Source organism: Taeniopygia guttata, chromosome 4, assembly GCF_048771995.1.
Source record: "Taeniopygia guttata chromosome 4, bTaeGut7.mat, whole genome shotgun sequence".
In the NCBI taxonomy this organism is placed as follows: Eukaryota; Metazoa; Chordata; class Aves; order Passeriformes; family Estrildidae; genus Taeniopygia; species Taeniopygia guttata.
The window spans coordinates 43,067,262-43,088,587 of record NC_133028.1 but is presented as its reverse complement, the minus strand read 5'-3'; the positions used below and the strand labels follow the sequence as shown (position 1 = coordinate 43,088,587).

The 21,326-nt window shown below is 38.7% G+C and overlaps 1 protein-coding gene and 1 long non-coding RNA gene across 5 annotated transcripts in view; one reads left to right on the top strand and one right to left on the bottom strand.

Moving 5' to 3' along the window:
- The window catches only part of LOC140683969 (uncharacterized), a 116,923-nt gene extending 114,325 nt beyond the window's left edge, over positions 1–2,598 (top strand). For both annotated transcript variants that reach the window (XR_012055684.1, XR_012055685.1), the window contains exons 2-3: positions 1,231–1,306; positions 2,139–2,598. This is a non-coding gene — a long non-coding RNA (uncharacterized lncRNA). The remainder of the gene's footprint in view (positions 1–1,230; positions 1,307–2,138) is intronic.
- Positions 2,599–4,120: 1,522 nt separating this feature from the next.
- FBXW7 (F-box and WD repeat domain containing 7) overlaps positions 4,121–21,326 on the bottom strand; it is a 175,361-nt gene continuing 158,155 nt past the window's right edge. For all 3 annotated transcript variants that reach the window (XM_030271517.4, XM_072928473.1, XM_030271518.4), the window contains 7 exons: positions 19,789–19,912; positions 17,771–17,907; positions 16,007–16,120; positions 12,753–12,934; positions 11,485–11,710; positions 7,234–7,444; positions 4,121–6,187 (listed from right to left, as the gene is read on the bottom strand). In XM_030271517.4, the coding sequence (XP_030127377.1) occupies positions 5,919–6,187; positions 7,234–7,444; positions 11,485–11,710; positions 12,753–12,934; positions 16,007–16,120; positions 17,771–17,907; positions 19,789–19,912 (1,263 nt within the window). In that variant the 3' untranslated portion in view covers positions 4,121–5,918. The remainder of the gene's footprint in view (positions 6,188–7,233; positions 7,445–11,484; positions 11,711–12,752; positions 12,935–16,006; positions 16,121–17,770; positions 17,908–19,788; positions 19,913–21,326) is intronic.

Below are 21,326 nucleotides of genomic sequence, written 5' to 3'. Positions count from 1 at the left end.
GACTGAGGCTTGGGATCATTTTAGTGACACTGTTGATGAATCTCTCAGTCTGGGATGAATGATGTCTTCTCACCTCCATACACTACACCTTGGAGCATTCAGTGTTAGACTCGAGGCTGTGCTGTCCCTGTGCATTAAGTGGCAAAATGTACAAGGTAGATTCCAGCAGCACAGAGGACAAAAAGCTCAGCTTATCTTTCACCAAAAGTGTTGTTACTATGAAAGTTTGGACAAGATCAGCTTGTCAGTAGGGATCAGGGATTTGAGGCTGTATCTAAGTGAGGCAGAGGTGAGGACAAAGGAGAGCTGAAGGATGCTTTTGGCCAAGTCTCAGTCTGTAATTTAGAACCACTGCTGAATTGGCAACCGCTCTGATTAATGATTTCTGCCATCTCTAGTTCTTGGGGAGATTCTATCCTAGCTCAGTTATGATTTTATAGGACTCTCCTGTCCCAGCTGGGCTACAGCAATGCAGTGTACATGGGCATCAAGCCATTGGTTCTTAGGCAACTGCAGTCTCACAGAGTGCTGCAGTATTTCCCCTCAGCAGCTCATGCTCCTGGTAGCACAATGCACCATTTCCTTGCCCTGAAGCAGTGCTGCAGCTCCTGGGCCAGAGGGCAAATTTAACAGGGAGCAAGAGCCTGGACTGGCTACTGACTTTTTGGTGACAACTGGTTTGTCAGACTCTATCACAGAAAAAACCTGGAATGGCTTTTATGTAAAAACATCTGTTGTATTTATAAACCTGCACTAATGCTTGAAAAGAGGTGTTTGAAAAATTGTATATGCCATTTTTAGATGAAGTTTGAAAATCCTGGTGTATATCAAATAGACCATATATTTCGTGTATAATCATAAACATCATATATCATCATAAAATGCTAAACATCATCCCACAGTATGTGTATCTTTGCACAGTGACAGGGATCAAGGATAGAATGGCAGGAGGTGGAAAGAAAATATTATTCTCACTTTCATTAAAGATTCAGTGGTTGGTATGGCTTGAATATTACCCTTTAAGTAATAAACCATTTGTCAGAGTGACCGAAGGTCATTACTGGCAAGTTTTTCTTTATTATTATTACTATTATTATTATTTGACTCTTCTGTACAATTGCACAACTTCACTGTTTCTTTTTATGAGTGATTAGGTGTTGATTTACTGAACAAGATTTTGACCAGACTGATTGTAAAATATTTGCATTTCTTTTTACTGGATTCCATAAGCTGATCAGAAGAACCTCTCCATTGGAATGCTGAAAGATGTTTAAAGCATCTGAGCTGTCTGCTTTGGCAAAATCCTGTGATATCAGGTGGATGCTGTTGGGATGGGAGCTGGTTCTGATTAAGAGTGAGGAGCCAGGGGTGCTGTGGGAGAGGATCTGTTGATGGTTATGTCCACACCAGCAATTACTATTATGCAGTAGGAGCAGAACTGTAATGCCAATTACAAAATGCTGGTCCTGGAGACCTAATGTGCACATGAATGTATTCTTAAGGTGTTGAACTAGTTCTGGTTTGGTCCCACATGCTCCTCCAGTGGCTTAAGCGCCTGGAATGTGCTCCCGGAGAGCTGCTCCAGATTTAGTTACACCCTGAAGGAATCCTATTAGTGGTCTCCAAGGCAGCACTGTGCTCTATTGGGAAAGCTGCTGATCTGAACTAAAAATTGGTGTAGACACAGCTGTTAAATGTCTGGTCCTATCTCTTGATTAAATAAATTGAGACCACAGGAACAGGCTCTTGGAGAGAAAGTGGCAATACTAGTTCTCACTCACTGTTGCATAAAATCAAGGCCCATTAAAAATTATTGCATAAAACAAAACTTAAGTGTTGTTGATGTGGTTTCACATACAGGAGAAAATAAGAAAGCTCTTTCTAGGACGAAAACTAAAAGAAAAAGGGAAACAGCAAGAAAAGAAGAGAGCAGAAATGCCAGAAACACCACTGCAGTTATCTCTCTAGGATAGCTGCAGTATTTTGACATAGCCTATGATGACTAAGCCACTGGATTCAAGAAGTGCCTCAATAGAGCATAAAGATGTTACAGTCTTATACAAGTATTCTTAAATGTTTTTATTAAAAAAAACCCCACCAAACACTCCACCCACCTTAAAATTAAAATCTAATTACAGGGAATGAAGATGTCTCCTAAGCAGTCTCACTTGGAGCACATGCTGCCAAAGAAGAGTTCATATTGTGAGCTATATTATGGTAAGTACATCAACAAAAAGGGGCTGTAAAAAGAAACTGCTCAAAGTTTCTTACATGTAATGTGTTTACTACGGGCCCATCTTTGAAGTTCTGTCACTGAAGTCACAAAATTTCTGCTTATTGAGCTGTGTTGTTCAGATAGCTCATAAGCAACTCCTACAAACCTAAACAGACTTCACAATACTAGAAGTCCTTAAAGTGCTAACACAATTAACTTTGTAAACTTGTTTTATTGAATGGGAAAAGCTTTTCTAAAAATATTTTTAAGTACTGTGTTGTTTTTTGTATTTAATGTGACAGTCTTGACACATCTTGGCTCTGCAGCCAATAGTTTATTTGAACCTAAATCTGTGATGAAGGAATATGAAAATGTGGTTTGCTTAAGAAGTTCAAGTTATTCTGTATTAATTTGAACATTTAGATACTGCTGGACCTACACTGTCAACAGGAAAACTTCTCAATTCTGGTTAAGCACATTTTCCTCCTGGTCATATTAGCTGTCCAAAATGTACTTGAACTGACTTGTACACCTGGATTTGTTAGCTTCCCTCTTCTGTCAGTTCACTCTTCCGCCCAGATTTGTATTCCTGCCCTCCAGCACAGCATTACTCAGAAACCTCTCATCCTCCTGCACCATCAGGCCAGCGCCTTCGCTCTTTGAAAACATGTTGTTGCAATTCCTACAAATCATGGAAGAAAATTACATAATCTTAAAGGCTATTGCTCTGCTCATTGCATTAAATATTCATGTTTCTACCCTTCTATTTCCATCCCCTCTCACAAGTACTTCAGCCCACACTGGGGCACCTTCTGCCATCGGGGGGGCTCAGCGTCCTGGCCTGCACTCGCAGCAGAACCATGCAACGTCCTGGCAGTCTTTCACTGCCATTTTAGGAAAGGATTAACTCTTTAATTGTTTTTACATAAATAATAGGCAATCACAGCTTTTATATTGTCAGTGCTCGCTGCAAGCTTTTTTTCCTTAAGCACCAACCCAAGGAACAGATTTTTACAATTTGGAGCTGCTCAGTCAGTTCGGATGGCTTTTTAATCTCTAGAGGCCAGATGGAAGCATGATCCTTCACCACAGCATGTTTTGAATAATGTAGAGCTTGGAATTAAATTTTGTTTGCACATAGTCATAGATATGTAAGTACATAAATATTTTCCCTTTCCATCCATGCATTTGCTCTTCTACTGTTTTGGGTTTTTTTTTTTAATGACAGCTTTCTACAGGGGAAAACTGTCACAAACAAGCAAATGCTACACCCTGAAAAAAAAGCTTACGCAGAAGAAAACAGCGATTTTGGTCAAGGAGATCTGAGACAGAACCTGACACTCAAGTGCTAAGTTTCTGAGGCAGATGATGACTTACCTTGGTTTCAGGGCTCTGATAAAACTGCTGTTGGACTTATGTGGAATGATGTAATTTTATTATTTGTTCTGAAGCTTTATTTCAGGCTCTCCTACAATCCTGACTTTGATTTTGGTTGTATTTATGGATTTATTATTTGCTGTCAACTGCAATCAACTGATTGAAATCCATAAATAATAAACATCAGGTTTCAATTTAAGATGCAGTAACGAGATGCTATCGGAAGAAGTTTTACGTATTTTAGCAGCTTTTTATAGCTGCCTCCCCCCACAGAGCAAGGTCCTGACACATTCCTTGTGAGAAGGAGCCAATATCTTTCCCCCATGTTTGTCCAGGCCCACGTCACAAATCCTACATGGCAACTGAAGGAGAGGACACTCACACACCTGTTCATGGAAGGGTTATATAAAAAGTCCCAAGACATATTTCAGCATCTACTAGTAAGTTGAACAACTCGACCTGCTTTACCCCTCACAGGATACTTAAATTAACAACTAGAAAATAAAAAAATAATAAAAAAAGACATACTAACATGAAAAAACACATTTTATTGCACTTAAGTTATAAGAAAATAAAATTTCTAAGTGAATCAAACCATAGACACAATCCCTTTAAAGGTTGTTTTCCTCCATCATGTCAGGTTGTTACATAACTAAAATTAACCAACTGGAATCTGATTGTTTTAAATCAGACTATAAATAAAATAAAAACAAAAAAAAAAAAAGGAGGAAAAAAGATAGCCTAGGATACAGTGTTAAACCACTTTCACAGTTCAGCTTGAGTTGTGGCTCTTGGAGAATGAGGCAAACCATTTGACTCTTTCTTTTCTCATTTTGTTTGCATGTGACATCTTTACAAAAACGTTAAGTTTTTGCTCTGTCAGTTCCTCCCAGCAATAACTGTAACAGTTGTTTTTTTTCTCAAATACTGTAAAACACTAAGACTGACCAGCAACTTTATTTTAATTTTTGTATTTTATAATATTTTTTAAAAATTTTGTCAGTTTTTTTTTTTTAATGTATGTTCATTCCATTCACCACAGCCCTCACAAAGAAAAATTTCCCCACAGAACAGGCTGCAATAGCTTTGTTCCAAGGAATGTGTTTTAATTTTTGCCCAGAAAAAAGAAAATAAGCTTTGCACACACACTCAATTCTTTATTTGCAGGCAAACTTCACTCTTAATTGTCTGAAACTCTTCCACTCTCAGCCTCTTAGAGGCACAGTTGGCTCAAGTTTCAGTGGCAAAAAGTCTTTTTCTGTAACCAAACTAGAGCAAATTTGGAATTCAGTCTGGGACTAAAACGTCACAGCAGAAAAAAAATAAAAAAAAATAATTTGCTTTTCTTTCTTTCATTTAGCAGCATAAATAAGTTTGGCCACTGGGAATACAGTACAGGGGTGGGACAACAATCCCGTAATTGAAGACCTACTTCTAGCACCAGCATTGCGAATTAAATCCATCAGAGGACTCTCAAAATCCAGGACAACTTGCCACCTCAGAGCAACTTATGCATTGAAGAGTGTAGATGGAAGCAACAGTAAATAGATCAAACAGAGGCTAATACTGTGATTGACATTGGCAATGGTTGGCAAAAAAAAAAAAAAAAAAAAAAAAAAAAAGAGGAATAAAGAAAACAAAAGAAAAAGCTCTGATAAAACTGTACAAAACAATTCACAGTAATATTTTAGCTTTTCCACACTAGGAATGGACTCTTTGTTTTTGTTTGTTTTTCTCATTGCAGATGCTCTCTAGTTTTTGAAAGTCAACCAGTGACAGCTCATGGAGGTTGGAAGGGACCTTGGAGGGAGTCCGGTCCAACCCCCTGCTCGGAGCGGGGCCAAGGGACAGCGCGTTGCTCGGAGGGGCTGCTGGGACCCAGGGTGACCCAGGGGTGCACGAGCAGGCTCGCCTGTGCAGCTTATTTCAAGATCTTTGTGGTAAAATAACCTGTTAACAAGAACTGTAACTTTTTTTTTTTCCCACTCCAAATTGCTCAAGGAGCATTTGGAGGAAAGTAAAGAAATTAATTGCACCTGGTTTAATTTCTAAAGTTGGATTTTTGCAAAGCTGCCCCGGTCAAAAGTGTAGCCTTTTTATGTGACGAGACAGCAAAAGCCTCTCTTGTCAGTTATAGTTTGTCATCTTTGTCTTCTCCTTCGTAGTCTGTAGGTCTTTAGGATCTGCTGCCCCAAGGCAACATCCTGCACCACCAAGGACAAGGGATTTTTTTCCTTTCTCTTTTTTTTCTTTTTTCTTTTTTTTTCAGGGGGAAGGTAAAGGAGAACATCGTCTACACGTTTGGACAAATTCATCTTTCTGCCCTTCACTTCATATCGACGTCAAAGTCCAACACCAGCAGCTTTGTTTCCTCAGTCCCGTTGCGGCTCCCAACTGCACACACCAGCTTTGTGTTAGAAGCTCTGATTCGCCACACGACGCCTCCGCTTCCCCCGCTCTCCAATGTGACTAGATTTCGGATAAATTCACCCGTTTTCAAGTCCCAAAGTTTTACAGTCCCATCATCTGAGCTGGTAATTACAAAGTTCTTGTTGAACTGTAAACAGGTCACAGCACTCTGATGCTTGTTGGGACCTGTAAGAGTAAACAAAACCATTTCTATTTGTAATTAATTAGAAAGCAATGTCAGGCAGTGCTGCGTCTAGAACAAACACCTCGCTATTTGCATACAGCTCTTTCCAGCTAGTAGAACTATTAGAGAACTATCTGTTATACTCCTGGGATCGTATATTAAAAGGTGCAGAAACCTTGCCATGCTTTCAAAAAGTGAAAGCAGGTATAAAAAATTCCCCAGTGTTTTCTTCTTTGTTTCAGTTATCTCGTTGTGCTGTATATTGGCAGTTGGGCAAACTGGACATCCATGAAAATGAACTTAACCATCCTCAATGAGGTGACTGCTGTAAGAGCTTGTCTTCAAGTCCCTTTGAAGTTTTATTCTGAGATTACTCCATCAATAAATATAGACAGTTATATGCTGACATATAAATATATATGTTAAAGCAGCAAAGTTTGCTTTACAGGGAAATTTAATTTTCTGCTCCAGCCAGCACTGCTGCATGATATATGAAAATGATATAAGACCTTTTTTGTGGGGAGAAACACAACCACGTGTTTGTGTTCATGATGTCTGAGTGGCAACTGTCAACATGGAGGAAAAAAAAAAAAATCTTTATTTTTACTAAAATAAGGAAAACATCTTCCACTTGCATTTCTTGATTTATTACAACAGACAGTGTACTACTTTGCCTCCTGATCCAATTAAACTGTACGCTTTGAAACATTCAAGTGACCCCTAAATAAATACATTGACTGTCTATTTTGAGATGTAATTTCCTACGTATTTCTGTGGCTTATTAGGCTAATATACCCATAACAAATTGCTATCAGTCCAGACCATCTGCCTTTCATAATAGGCCAGTGATTTGAATAGATTAGATTAAATACATTTTGTTCTTCTAGTTCAGAAAAAGATCATACAGCTGTCATCAGAAAAATATTTAAATTTTAAGCGGTCAGTGCTTGTTTCTTTGTATGTAATTATTTTAAAGTTTTTAAACTTAAAATCTGCAGCACAGATCACTACAGGCTGCTTGATTTACATAAAGGTAGTTTAAATTTACCTTGCAATGTCTGTAAACATTGTCCTGTTTTGATGTCCCAGATTTTGACTGTAGAATCAGCATTCCCAGACACAAGTATATTGTCCTTGAGTTCCATTCCACTTGTGAGTGACTGGTGGCCTGTCAGAGTGTGAATGCAGTTGCCTGTCTCCACATCCCAAACTCGGATGGAAGTGTCAAGAGATCCACTCACCACATGGATACCATCAAACTACAAGAAAGGTAAATCTATTACAAACAATTATATTAGGACCTTACAAAGAAGGCTATTAAGCATTTAATACACTAAATGCAAGGTTAGATGCTATATATATTCAGAAACTGCAGTACAAAGTAAGAACTCAGTAGAGATGGCCACGTTCGATACCACAGCAGGTGCTTCATGGTCAGTGCAATTTTCTGTTCAAGACATGTGGGCTCTTGAGGGACATGGTTTGAAAAGAGACTCTGAGCCACTGGTCTTTGAAATGCAATACATCTCCTTTAATCACAGCAGATCCTGACTACCCTGCAGCGTGCAACAGTAAGAGAAAGTACTTTTCCTAAAGGAAATGTTAAAAAGCCAACCTTGTTTTTTACAAGTCCGAGGGAGTTTAAGCAGGAGAACAACAACATTATTCCAGAATCATCTACACAAAAATCACAGCATAAGAAAATGGAAGGAAAAGTAATTGAAAAATGTAGAATTTAGCTTTTTGTAACCCTAATTGTGTACAGCAAGGAAGTGTAACTTTCCAGTCACTATAGGGAAAGCATAGAGGCTAAGATATGAGATTCTTTTGGCCAAGAGGACTGACCATGTAGAGAATAGAAAGGTGGAAAATAGCTTGAGCTATAGTGACAATGACATAAGAGTCCAGAATTCTCAAAAAAGGGAAAAAGAAGTAGAATAAAACCAGTGGGCTTCAAGAAGGAATACTTAAAAAACCTTAGACTTCCTTCCCATGAGGATTTTATGTATCTATTCTCTGAGGGGAAGAAGAGTTCAGGACAGTTGGCAGTTTCTTAAAGAAACAAACTATCCTGTGTAAAAGAAAGATAGGAAGTATTGTAAATTACTGAGACCCACTTGGCTAAACCACAAGGAATTGTACAAAAAGTAGAAACTAGATCAATAGACGTGTATAAAAGAGCACATTGGGACAAAACCAGAAAGGCAGGGCACAACACAAGATAAAACTAGCAAGAGCCATTCCACTATTGTGTAACAAGTCCCAACCAAAAACATTACAAAAAAACCCGAACAAACAAACAAAAAAAATCAAGAGGAAGGCCAAAACCCCCTCATTTATCCTCAGTGGGAAGGAAACACTGATTGAGGCCAGCTATTTAACTTCTTTTTGTCTCAGTCCTCAGCCATGTGAGCGTAGCCTCACAGCACTAGTGCCAATGACAAGTGAGTACAAGCTTTCGCTAGAATGGGGGAACAAAATCACATGAGGCAAGTTGTTTTAAGACAGTCTCAGAGACATCTGCTGCTATCTTTGAGAACCCACGGAAGATAGACAAGTTTCAGATGTCAAATACAATTCCTTCCTTTATTGAAGATGATGGGATAGGGGAATTATGGATCAATCAGCCTAACTTCCATTTCCACAAGGAACTTTTAACCCCTTTGTAATGTGGTTGGTAGCAGCAAACACAGATTTGTGGTAAAACTATCTTAACCAATGTGATTTTTTTTTTCCATGATGGAGTAAAAAGCCATGTGAAATAGCAAATGTCTTGGCTGTATTTTTACAAAGAGGGGACAAATTTGAGGCAGGGATAGTACTTTGTTCAGAGTACTATCAGAGATAACCAGAAAGAGTTTCAGAGAGCTCTGGCATTTACTATTTTCATTAGGATTTGAGTGACATTGGAAAGAGTAGAACTGACCAAAGGCAAAGAGTGTAGAAGTCAAGTGAAAAGTGTGAAGATCTGAACTTGGCAGGGAATGAGTGAAGGTACAGCTGCAGCCTGGGAGAATGGAGGCTGGACAGGAATCTTGCTTATATTTAAGGCTGACACTACTGGTCCATGTGGACTGACTGGTACCTGATAAGGCAAGGAACAAACCCAGTTAAGGGAACTCAGCTATCTGAGGCTGCTGCTTCTTATAAGACCCACAGAAAATGAGTATCTTAGATCTCTGCAGTCAGACATGGTACGACATGGCACCTAGGTTCAAAAGAATGGAGAGCGACTGGCACACAGACTGCTTATCTGCTGCATGCACTGCATTCCTGGTGAAAATACACTAAAAAAACCCTCTGGTATCTGAATAGAAGGCATAAAAAATAACCTTTCACTTCTAGCAACCATTGATAAGACTTTGACGGGACCCTCTTTTAGGTCCCCTGCTTTCAAAAGAGGATGGGAAATAATCTGACTTCAGATAAAAAGACAAGGACTGCCAGATAGCCCAAAAGACTTGGGAACACTTGAAAATATTTTTCTATCCTAAAAATAATTAAACCTGATTGATGTAACAAATTTTGAATAATTTTCCCCCTTTCCCGCAAACTAATTGTATTCCCTGTTTATAAGGTATTCAGAAAGAGAGGTTTAAGGCTGGGCATCCAGAGAAATCGATAGTGGTGCAGTGAAACAAACAATGGTTTGGATCAGTGAGTTACCCATGAGCCTTGAGAATCTATGGGTTACTGGGAAGGCAGGTAAGAAGATTAAGAAAACTCAGCACAGTTAGTGGCCCTCAATTGCTGCATAAGGATCTCTGGCAAATATTAGGTCTACACATGGGGAAATATGGAGATATAATAGAACCTGCCATGGAGGACTGGCTTATTCCATCTGATTATTCTGCTTATGGGAGTTCTGCTCTTTGGGGCTACTTCAGGCTTAAGGATAGGAGCCATCAGGCAATTTTAAAGAATCTTTCTGTTCCAAACCCTAAGCACCTGTAGCCTCCCTGACCTCCTTCTCCCTTGTTTCGGAACATACTGATGTGTAACACAACCCAGTCATTTGATCCATTATTACCACAGTATCAGAACAAGACATAAATATTTGTAAGCCAAAACAAGAGCCACTGATGAAGATAAGGTAGAATAACATCTGTTCTCAAACTGCCCCACATGAAATAAATCCTCAGAATATTTTTGAGAGGTAGGTAGGTAGTAGAGCATTTTTAACTTGCTTGCTGCTTGTCTAGAGAACGCTCCTCAGCATACGAATGTAAGAGAAGGGCTGGAGTTTTTGATAGATTTTGCTACATATTTTTGGGAAAGGAAACCAATTAGGAACTTCGTTCATATTTAATATATTATGGGGAGATATGAAATACTTTATGAAAAATGTCTCTAGCACTGAGCTTCACTTTCTGAATCACAAACCAGAGCATTTACATGCTGAATGCCATTTCCCAGTTTTGAACTGTCTTTGTTGATTTCTTTTTCAAGTCCTGCCAAATTGTGGTGTGAACAGGCACAAGCATGAAATTAATTTCTTTTGCCTTTCAGTGCCTGGAAGTGACGCTTTGACTCTATGAATGAACAAGATGATGTTTTGGGTTAGTAAAGGTAAGAAGACCCAAGACATGAGGTCTGTGTGAATCTTTGCTAGCATAGTGGATAACTGATAACTGGTGGGCAATAGAGAGATGCCACAAAGCAGTACCATAATAACCTGCACCTACATTAACATGTTGCTGTTGAAACAGCCTGACACTTGTGTATCTGGCCTGTACTCAGAGAAGAGGAAGTAGAAAGCTAGAGATTTACATAGGAACATTAAAATTTTAGGTTCAGCCTTACTGTGAATTACAGTTTAAAATTGGAAGATGGGACTAGAAAATGAGGATAAACAGATCTCCATAAATCAGAACATTAATTCAATAGGGTTTTTGGCACACTGTCAATTGCTATATCCTCTGATTTATTTAAAACAATAAGTTTGGGATTTCTTGAGGAAAGCAAAAACATAACTCCAAAACACATGCAAGATTTGAAAAAAAAAAAAATTTCAACTAAACAACCCATCAATCCACAAAACAACATAACTTGCTGGCACAGAGATTTGGGCTTTATCATTGGGTCCTTTAAAAATATCCTACTCTAAAAAAAATTTCAGTTTCTAAATTAAGACAACATATAACTAACAAAATGAAAGAGGGGTTTATTACAGATGCCTCTGTATTCTTGTGGTCTGTACAATTTTGTACTAGGTACCCACAACTTAGTAAACAAGATGAAATAAACTAACTTAAAATATTACTTAACGAAACTAAAGCAGCAGATAAAAACCACATACCTGTAACGAGTAGACTCTGTTAGTATGCCCTTGCAGTGTGTGCAGACAGGTCTCTGTCTCTGGATCCCACACTTTGACCATAAAATCATATGCACCACTTACAACCCTTCTGCCATCATATTGAACGCACCGAACTGCAGCGACGTGGCCCATCAGGACATGCAAGCACTGGCCCGTCTCTATGTCCCACACCCGCAGCGTCGCATCTCGAGAGCCACTGACCACCCTGCAGCAACGAGAGCCCTCCTGCACTTAGCATGGCACATCAAAGTATTACAGCAATCAAACTTGGCTACAAAGGGGTTCTGAGTTTTACTCTGGGACAATAGATAGAGGTGGTGCACCAGCCACCAAAGTTCTGACTTGGTGTGACATTGTAATGGGGTCTCAAATGACTGGAGCGTTCTTCCTTGCTCTACTCACCTCAGGATCTGTCTATTTGATATAATTAGCAATCAGCATTTAAAAAGGCACTTCATTCCTGAACAGCAAAACAATGCCATGAGAAATTCTGTGGACTGTTGTATCTACCCATGAAAGCTTATGAACATGGTGAGCTCTAGCCAATGTTACAAGCATCCTGTTTTAATAACTGAGTTGACTAATTATAACAAATAAACAAAGATCTTTAGAAATTTCATTTTGAGTAAAGTAATAGTTATTCTGCTTAATTTTTTTTCAGTTTATACTTCTATAAGTTTTTTTAAGCACTAACAGAAATGAGATGGAATGAACATTAATGGAATTTATATAGAAAAATCTCACCATTCTTCAAAAAAGAAGAAATGCAACCAACAATCTCTCTGTCAACAGCTTCATACGACAGCCAAATAACAGAGCTCTTCCAATGTTTGTTGAATCAAGACATTTTACTATTGCAAAAATTATGTTGTTAAAATTTAAATAAAATACTGCAGTGACAATACTTAGAAGGCTATTTGGTAAAATAAGTTAAAAGTTTGTAGCATTGACAAAAGAAGAAATTATTCCCTGTGGGAGACTGGATCATGGTGTAACAAAGAATTAGCTTTGAAATAATGCAGACTGTGACTTTTTGAAGTACATGACTTAATTTCCAGTTCTTCATTTAGTATTCTTATGCTTCTGCTCCTATTAATCATCTCCTCCCTTGTGTTGATTTATGTTTCGCCTGGTTAGTGTTTCACTGGTTGCTGGATGAGGTCCCCAGGCTTCAGAAGCACTTTCTGTGAGCAGGAGTTTGTAAGTGCCAGGCCAGGCTGCGGCTGCAGCTCTGCACCAAGCCTCACCTTTTCTCGTGGAGATGCATGCAGCGCACGGTGGAGGTGTGTCCGTACAGGGTGTGGATGCACTCCCCGGTCTCAGCATTCCAGACTTTCAACGTTCTGTCTGTGGAGCCACTGATGATGATATTGTCCCTCATCTGTGATGACCACACTCCGCCTGTGTGCCCAACCAGTGTTCTCAAACACTGAAAAGAAACATTTTCCTTAGTTACCCTTTTGACACAGCAGAATGGATACTTTAAGAAAAAGCAATCTTGGCTGTAAGAGTTGGCTCTCATAGCAAAAGCTGGAAGACCTCTGGAGACTTCTTTCTGATTGAACAAAAAAAATCCCCTTTTTAAAAAATACTCATCAAATTTCTCTCTCAATTGTTGGTACTTCAACTATAAGGAATTTTTCTTGTAATCTTTCCCTTGATAAACTAAGCTGTCTTTCCAGATTTCTCAATACAAGGACATGTTTTGCAGCCCTGAGTCATATTCCTGGCATTTTTCTGAGTCACTGCAGGATTTCCAATAGCTTTTTGAAGTGTGTTAGAAGTGGAAAGAGCACACACTTGGTAGTTTTACCACCAATCTATAAACCATATATTTTTGTTGTATTTTTCTGTTTGTTGATCCAAGAAACACTGCACTCTGTAAACCACAGCTACAGCATAACTCCTGCAAAACCATGTTTCAGATCTTTTCCAGACTTTACTGTTGCCCAGGAGAGAATCCCACACTATGTAAGCACAGCCTCCCTTCTCTGATCCCAAATGTATGACATGATTTCTCACTATATACAGACAGTGTTTGCTCACACCTTCCTCTATAAAACCCCTGTCGGCCCGGAACAATGGCTTGTCTCTGTCTCCCAGCCTGTTTTCCCTACAAGTAATAACTATATATGCTTTCCCACCAGGCAGCAATAAATGCTAATTAGTACAGACAAGGCAAGATCCTTGCAAGACTCCTCTATAAAGATACTCCATGAAGATTCTGCATTTACTTTAACAACATGATCTCTGTAATTACCCATTTTCTAACCCATTCAAATGTGTGCCATGTTGATTTTTGCATGATTCTATTTTCTTCAGTTCTGTCATCGGGATAGAGTCTTTCAGTGCACACAGCCATCTACTTCTGCACTATTATTTTTATCAGTCGAACCTGTAACTGCATGAGAAAAGAGGTCAAGGCAGTTTGAGGATCTCTTTTTCTGTAATCTAATGCTAAGTGGCATTAATTGCCGTGGCCTTCCTTTAACTGTTAGTTGACTCCTCTTGACGCAGTCCAATATTTTTTATCGAGATAGTGTATCCTAAATACCCAGTCTTTCGGTTTACTCCATTTAAAACATTGATGCATTTTGGCTTTCTAACTGTCCTGTCCTGGATCTTCTCCTTGTGATCATACCTTTCGAAAATGCACTAATTTAAAGCCAAAGGTTACTTCAAATAAAAAAAAAAAAAAAAAAAGAAAAAAAAAAATCTAATACATATTATCTGGATCAACCCTAATACGAGAAACCATAACTTCAGTAGTTAGCATGAGATTCTGCTGAAATGTTCTATTATTACTGCAAGCTGTATTTCCATCACATGAATTTTCTTCCAAAGTATTTTGTCTATATCAGTGACAGTATAGTAATTCCTGTTGTTAATATCCTGTTCTTTCCAGCATCCTTGAAAATGGTTTGCTTTTTTGTTGTACTGTTCTTTAACATTTTTTAACCGGTTTTCTGCAATTACTGGCTTCTGGCTTAATTCACTGCTATCAAATCCATCTTTTTTAGTTCATAGCTGATGTTCATTTCTACAGTTCTCTTTTTTTCTCATTTCATCCAATGTGCTCATATTTTAAGAAATCATCCTGTTAAAGCAGTAAGAACACAGAATCCTTATTTTGGGCTTTACATCTGTCAAAGGAATTATTCAGTCATGTTCATTTGCACAAACCAACCTTTAGGGTTTCTTTATTTTATTAATTCTTCAGCATCAGTAAGCATGAGGGCTGATACAGCATGCTTCCATCTTTCAGACACAATTTCTAGCTCTCTTAAAGGTTTGGGGTAAATGGCCACACTAGGTTTTGTAATTACTTTCCAAAAATCACTGAATAGTAATCGTTAAGTCATGCCACTGTGCTTAATTTGATATATTTAAAGGAACATTTTGCTTTTGGGAGTGTGGTACATACAAAGAAAGTATTTTTCATTTGTGTTTAGGTTGCCCTTTTCAATTAAAATAGACATAAATTTCATTATGGGATCCTTCATTAGACAGTTTGTTGTAGGGGATCCAGCAGCAGCAGAGTGAGGCTGCCTATGGCTCTTAATTTTATTCTTACCCACAGTAGGATTAACAATCCCTTCAAGGATCTTCTGGGCATGCAATGACAAATGCTGAATACATTCAGCTTCCACATTATGAAGTGGATACCTTTTACATCTTAAACACGTTATCCTCAGCAGCTGTCCTGTTGTTATCTGTACCATTAAAACCAAGCTAAGTGCACACAATACCAGTCTAAAAGGAAAAGGTACTGTTTCCCCAAGGCCTTTTCTACATCTTTGGTTGGTCAGTCACCTCAAAAAAAAAACCTGTGGGCTGAGTAGATGTGATGTTCTAACATGACTGAAATGCTCAGTACTGTCTTTTTGATTGCACATATTGTTTTGCTCCTCTAAGCCAGAATTAAATTATTGAAGCTTATTAAATTCCTGCCTGAGCTGGATCTAATTTAATAGGAAATATTTAAACCTAAAGCAAGTTAATTTTTTTTTTTGGTGGCTCAGCAATATAGTAGCTTGGAAAGAAAAACAAACTCTATATTTGAAATCTGAGCCAGTAAAATGAACACTCCATTGCAAAAACTAGAAAGAATGCTAGAACACAAGTGAGAAAAAGAGATCCAGAGGGGTAAATGCAGCCCAAGTTAACTTTTAAGGAAGATAAAGTAATGTTTCTGTCCAAATTCTTTAAAATCCATGTCACAAACGACTCCACAAGAATAGCAGAATTGCCAAGAGAACAAGGATATATGCCAGTGGTAACATGAGCAGCATTGCAATTTCACATCAAGGTGACTTTTTTGAACTGGAGGAGTTTCCGTGTGGGAAAAGGCAACCCACACGTTTATCCGGTACACCTTCCGACTCCTGCCCCAGAGCACCAAAGGCCACCCTGCAGCGCGGTCTGAAGGCACAGCAGCACTTTTGCCACTGCTCTGCCTGTGGCTCACTTCCCAAGGCATCCAGCAGAGCAGCCAGCTTACCTTGCCTGTCACTGCTGACCACACTTTGAGCGTGTTGTCATCGGAGCCGCTCACGATGCGGTTCCCGCAGAACTGCAGGCACGTGATCACGTGGTCATCGTGGCCCTTGAGCACCTGGCAACCAAGGACACAAAAGCAACAGCCACCATTTAATGCAGGAGATTAGAGAAGCAGGAGAAACAAAGTGCTCTTCTGATTCATAAATTACAAAATGCTAGAGTTGCTCCAGTAATAATAAGGCCCCTTAATCCCATGTGTCAAGTCTAATTTACCGCCAGCTGGGACCAAAGAAGGTGTTTCCCTCCTTCCATGGAGTGATGCTGCATTGCTTAGCAGGCACACTACAGCTACTGCAAGCCTCCTGAAAATGCCAGGAAAAAGCACCAACAAAACTAAATTAGTAACTGGATAACTGCTCTATTCCTCTGCAGTTATTCCATCTCTTTATTTTTCAGTTGATTTTCAATTCACTGTTACCTTTTGTTTCAATCTTGAATGAAAGGATGGGCTGACTATTTGCTGAGTATTTGTATTTCAGTGGTCAAGGCTGACTACATCTATTTTTTTCCCTTACCAGACAAGCATTGCATTTTGTTAAATGCCAGTCAGCACCAAAGTCAAAAACTAGAAAACCATCAACTCAATTAAATGCAAACAAAAGCAACAATTCCATGTGCTGGGAATGTGGACTGGAACGTTACTTTACAGAGGTGGGATTTTCAGTGCTTGATTTTGGAAAAACTGTAATTCTGTATATCTTACTGCAATATAGCAAAAAAAAAAAAAAAAAAGCCCTTAGTAGAATACATAGGATGAGACTTTTTTATTTAAGATAGCCAAACATTTTTTAAGATGTTCATTGAAATGAAATGGCATTTGGATAATGCCAGAGGCTGTAATTTTAATAATAATTCCAAGATAACTTGATGTGGCATATCAACGCAAGAAATACAGAACCATTGCCAGGGATGTACATAAGTCACGGCCAAATAAACAGCAGGATATAGCCATAGGTTTTCCAGGGGAATTCTTTTGTTCTTATTTTTGTTTGTTAGTTTTAATAAAGAAAACAAGTAAATTGCCTTAAAACCTTAAAAAGCTACAAATATGGGTTTTCTTGACATTTCTTGGCTGCTTGTATATTATCAGGTTTGATTAGAGAGTTGTTATTTTATTTACAAATGTTAGAAATATTGCTTCATGTCTTCTTTTGTGAAGGATATAATGATAAATATCTATGTCATTAAAATAGTTTTAACATTTATAAAATCTTAACACAGAATGAAGTTATTGTCTTGTGCTGCTCAATTTAAAAGAATGTATTTAAAAATAAAGCATTAATTGATCACAGAACAGTTGTGGAGTATTTTTAGGTCGCAACACGACCCAGCTCTACCAATACATACATATACACCTATATATGTACACTATATGTGTCTCTATGTTTATATATAAGTATTTCAAATAAATTGTCATGATTACCTGTCTCAAAGAGACTGGCATGTTTACAAGAATTCACAAAACTGTATAGAAATTCTTAGAAGAGCGGTTAAAGGGTTCTGCAGTACGAAGCATAACACATTGCCAAAATGGTGGTCAGAAAATAATTTAAGGCCAGGGTAAGCTAAAACACAAATTATTTTTTTCTGTAGCAATTCACTGCTTTTTGTGCATGGATAGTCTTGTTTGTCCAAAGGAAAGAACCCAAGCCACAAGCTGATCCTGCTTTGTTCACGGCCCCATGCACAGAGCTCAGAACCTCACCTTGGGCGATTTCAGTTCTCCTCGCCGCCAGTTGGTATCAATCCTGTGCTGTCTGATGTAGGCGCTTTTCCACGGACTGTGTATAAAGCCTGGTTTTATTACTTTCCTCCTCTTGATATGTAATGGCTCATCAATCCCTAAAATGGCATTTAAAAAAAAAAAAGGGGGGTGGAGGGAGGGGAAGATATGAGGCCACCCCACAGAAAACACATTCCCTCCCAAACCTTTACTGTGACCCCTGACATTAAAATATGGCAGAAATGTCACAATCTCCTGTATGCCAACATTTGTGTGTCAGTGACACCACCCTGCTCCTCAGAGATTTATACTCTGTCTGTCCTTGTCAGTTCAGCATAATCATTACCATAATTACGATTGAAAATGCTCTAGTTCATCATTCCGTGCTGGCAACCTCCTAGCTTGGGTTTGGATCCCCCTTTCTGAGGCAATGCAACAGAATATTGCCTTTTACAAACGGGTACTGTCGAAAAACCTCCTTAAACACTTATATGCTTATTCTAGAATGGTTAAAGAAGTCAACCTTTCTGTCTGTGGTTCTCCATTCTGGTCACCCATCTTCATTACCTTTAAGTTCACTGTGACTCCTGGTATTAGTGAGCTTTTAATTACTTTCTTGATCTGAAAGGCTGAGTGCTTTTGGCATTGTCCTCTCTTGGCTGGAATTTAAGTACAGCTATGCCCTTTCTGACTTGACACTTAAGTAGTGGAGCTTTCTTTTACCCTTTATCTACAGATGCGGCTTTTTTTACAATTCTCTCACCCAGCTCTCTTTTCTATGCAGCTCTTCTCTCCACTGCATTTCGTTACTGGCAGGAGTCTCGTGTCTTGCCAGTATGTGGATTTCACTTTTCTGCCTTTAGCCCCCTCTCTGCCTGCAATCTTGAATTAAGGGCTCCTTCATGTTACTGAGCAGCTCACTGAGGCTAAGCAGGCTGCAATACTGGCCTGCTTGCCTGTGCTCTCCTGCCTGGATGTATTTATTCTCACTTGTAAGCTCACAAACGTAAGCTCATTCCCCTTTCAACCTTCTCCTTTTTTCTCACTCTGTCCTTTTAATGCATTTTCACTGAAATTTTTAAGAGGAGAATCTTTAGAGAAGATTTAGGAGGTCAGACACCTACTTTCCATCATACAAGAAAACAAATTAGGTGCTCTCACAAACAGCAGCTACAATTGACATTGACATTGTTTTGTTTTTTGAAGCCTTTGCATCAACCCCTCAGAAGTCCCTGTCTCCACAATCCAAGGCAGTCTGGACAGGGTCCTGTGCCCAAGATGAGACTGCTCTAGGATCACACGTATGTGGTTTTCTACATCCCCCTTTCCCCCTGGCCCAAACAGACTCTTTGTTCCTATAATTATCCTTAAAAATAAAAGCTTACATTCTCCATGTGCACAAATACACGGCTACTTTCATGGGAGCCTTTTTTTGCCCATTCATATCAGTGCTGGAGCACCATATCTTCTTGAATTGGCATGAACAGGATAATATCCATGTGGCTAATGGACTGTGTGTCCTTCTCCAAGCAAACCTTTTAACATCTTCTCCCACTACAGTGTGCCACCTCTGCCTTAATTACCCTACAAGTGATGTGAAAGTACAGCAACTCTTCTACCAACCACTGAAACAGTTTTTCCTCCACGCTACAACTGCCAGGCTATACTCCTATCATTTTTACACCTCAGCTGTTATTTCTTTTGGTTGCATTTTAAATAAACATAATCCTCAAAAAGCAAACCCAACTGTATGCTAAAAACATGCAACTAGTATACTTTATAAACAAGATATTCAAGCCTAAACTCTAGCACTCCATGGATTATTTCTATTTCCTGCTTTCAACAGAGATACATATCATGTAGCTTAAAGCATAACTAGCACTAAATCTAAAGTCACAAGAATTGCCTTTGTAAAACTTTAAGCTTATTATGTAAATGAACTGCACTTTTTATGATGGCAACACTTCGACCATTACACCCATCATTTTGCTCAGCCTTACCTTCCTCTTTGCATTTCTCTCTCCAGAGAAGATTATCTTCAGCCAGAATTCTCCAGTAACGACATGTCTGGGCTGCCTGCAGAAGGTCCCTGGGTTCCAGGAATGACAGCACATACAGTGCCAGCTGTAAAAAATAAGAAGAAAGTGTATTTTCTGCACTGCTTTTGAAGAGAAAAGTGAAATAACTCCATTTACTATCACACATCAGGGGCTGAAATACAGAAAATTGGAACGATAAATTATTAAACAATCTCTGAAACTTAACAGACTCCAGTTTATTCCTGTGGGCATGTGGAAATATAACAATCATCATAAGTAACGAAATCCTTACAGATCATATCACAAAATTATTCTTGCATTTGAAAGGAAATAGGTGCCAGCTGAAATAATTACTACATTTTTTAAAAAATGTAATCCACATTACTTTGAATCATTAGAAGAATTATTACCAAAGTAATTATGTCTATGTTACTTTAGCTAACAATTGAAACAGAAGTTCTTTTGAGAGTTGAACTAAAAAGTACAGTGCTCACCATGTGAGGAAATAGGAATGTACATTATGATGAACAACATCACTCAGAAAGCCCAAATACAGAACAAGTAAATGCTACATTCCCCAGAGCTCAAAACCACTCTGCAGCCATAGGAAAGGCAGTGTACTTGCTCATTTTCTGATGAGAATTCAAATACATTCCTGGGTGGAGTTACAAGAAGCTTTATGGATTGGGATGCAGTTGGATTAAGACATGTAACTTTAGTACAGTTTGTTACCAAAACCACTAGGCACCAGAAAGTAAGTGGAAGATGAGTTGTTCCACATGACAAACCTGGAGTTTATTGGGAAAAATTCAGACCTTCTTGGACTGAGCTAAGCCATATAGCGACCACAATAAAGCCCCCAAAATCTCCACATCTCCATGAAGCCTTAAACAGAGGCATATAAATCACAATCCAAAACACAAAGAGTATCATTAAGGGTGTGATGACCAAGTACAGTTTTTTGACTTGACAGCAACAATGCAACTCCTTAGTCATGGAAAATAAGTGTGCAGGAAAGTCACAGGAAACGCAGAGTCCCTAAAAACTCTGCAGAAAGAACAATATTGATAAACATTAATGCAGAGAACTACTATCATGCTCACAATGGAGACTTTGTCTGTAATTAAGAGGATGCAAAAGCTGTCAAGGAAATCAAATCACCCACTTTTACTTCTGCTTGCCATGTATTTTGTTTAGGACTTTGAATTTAATTTTTAGCTGAAGTTATGATGGGATAGATAGATAGAAACAGAAAGCAGCAAAGACTGAAAGTTACTAAGGAAGTCATAACTGCAAGCTGTTGACTTCAGAAGAATTTTTACTTTATTTTGTGAGAAACATTTAGTAATCTAGACAAGCCAGTGACTGAGCAAGAAATAAAGATTCAGCATGACACAACTACTTGCATTTTGGTTGCTTACACACCTTGTTTGCAAGTCATAACTTGCAGCCCATGGGGAGCACACAGCACTTCACAGTAGAGGGACCTGTGCCTTAAA